Genomic DNA, 1,368 nt, shown 5'->3' with positions numbered 1-1,368 from the left:
GGTCTATGTGTGTGAATAGTCACAGATGGGACATGGTGGCAGGGTGTGCTGGGTTGGTGTGGAGGGGTCAGGAGAATGTACTGGGGGCCACATAAAGAGGAAGGAGTCTCAGGGAGGTGAGCTGAGCAGTGTGATTGTTGAGAGCCTCGGTGGTCCAGTGAGGCCCACTTGGGCTTGAGACTGTCTCTGTGATGCTGGGCGAGCTCTAAAACATCTGCAACTCTCATTTGCCCTCGGTGCCCCTCTGTAAAATAGGAAAAACCCAACAACAGACTCTACTTCACAGGGCTATTTGTATGAAAGGAGTTAAGTTTCTCAAGTACTTAATGCAGTCTGAAGCACAAGATTAAGCATTTTATACATGGTAGTTATTCCATGGATGGAGAGGGCCAACAGAAAGGTAGACAGGCATGGACAGAGGGGAACAGGAAGGCAATAGGTCTTTTTCTCAGCTATATGATACCACTTGCCCCAGCACACACACACTTTACCTGTAGGTACTAAGCATCAACCATCTTTCTGTTTGAGGGTTGAAGGGAACTGCTATGTGGTGGGTATACTGGGAGGAGCACAGGCTTTGGAGGCTTAGATTTTGGTCATACTTATTTTTCATGAGCTCTGAAAATCTGATCCTTGTCTCCTGAGGTCTGGTTTTCCCAAGGTGACCTAACCTCATCTACCTGCTTACAGGGAACTACAAGGAGAAATTTGGGGTTAGGAATGCTCCTAACAATGGTAGAGACTTACTGGGTATTTAATCTTCATCTGTGTTAGTGGTATCAAATGATCCAAAAGAAAATGAAAATGAGCTCCTGCCTGGAAAAGGAAAAAGTTCAGGTGTGTCTCTTCCAGGCCTGAGCAGTGGGGCAGTAGTGGCACAGAAGACAGGAGGGGAAGGCTCTGTTTCCCAGTCACCTGGAGGTCACAGAGGCTCAAGTGGACAGAAGGCCAGTCTGACCACAAAAAAACTATTCGTTGTGTGAGCCTTAGTATGGATATGGTTGAGCAGGGCAGCGGGGCTCTGGTGCTGGGGACCTAGAGCCCGGAGAGGTACTCCTCCTCCTTCTCCTCTGCCACTCCCTCCTTGGAAGGCCAGAAGAAGGCTTCTGAGGAAGGCTTGCTGGCTGCTGGCATCTTGGGGGCTCTGCTGGGAGTTGGGATCATAGGCAAGGGGGCTACTGTGACTCGAACTCGGCTTGTCTGCAACTGCCCGGCCTGCAGAGAAAGTGAGCAGACTTCTCTGAAGCTCAGACACAGTTCCTGGTCTCCTGTCCTGTTCCCTGTGGGCCTCCTGGCCTAACTCCTTCACATGTCCCATCCCTTGAGTGACAGCCTCAAGGCCCAGGGCAGTGGATTTCCTGGACTCTC

The 1,368-nt window shown here is 50.5% G+C and overlaps 1 protein-coding gene across 9 annotated transcripts in view; it reads right to left on the bottom strand.

Annotated features, from left to right (window-relative positions):
• Positions 1-33: 33 nt before the first annotated feature.
• Positions 34-1,368, bottom strand: part of LOC112664258 (meiosis 1 associated protein) — a 77,962-nt gene continuing 76,627 nt past the window's right edge. For 3 of the 9 annotated variants that reach the window (XM_025453695.2, XM_025453696.2, XM_049095394.1), the window contains one exon: positions 339-1,215. In XM_025453695.2, coding sequence (XP_025309480.1) covers positions 1,036-1,215 — 180 coding nt within the window. In that variant the 3' untranslated portion in view covers positions 339-1,035. Of the gene's footprint in view, positions 245-338; positions 1,216-1,368 lie in introns of those variants that run through there. The other 6 variants (XR_007402880.1, XR_007402878.1, XM_049095395.1 and 3 more) reach the window with 6 other exon arrangements.

This window comes from Canis lupus, chromosome 17 (genome assembly GCF_003254725.2).
Source record: "Canis lupus dingo isolate Sandy chromosome 17, ASM325472v2, whole genome shotgun sequence".
NCBI lineage: Eukaryota > Metazoa > Chordata > Mammalia > Carnivora > Canidae > Canis > Canis lupus.
The sequence above is the reverse complement of the archived record's forward strand: the minus strand, read 5'-3'. Positions and strand labels throughout refer to the sequence as shown.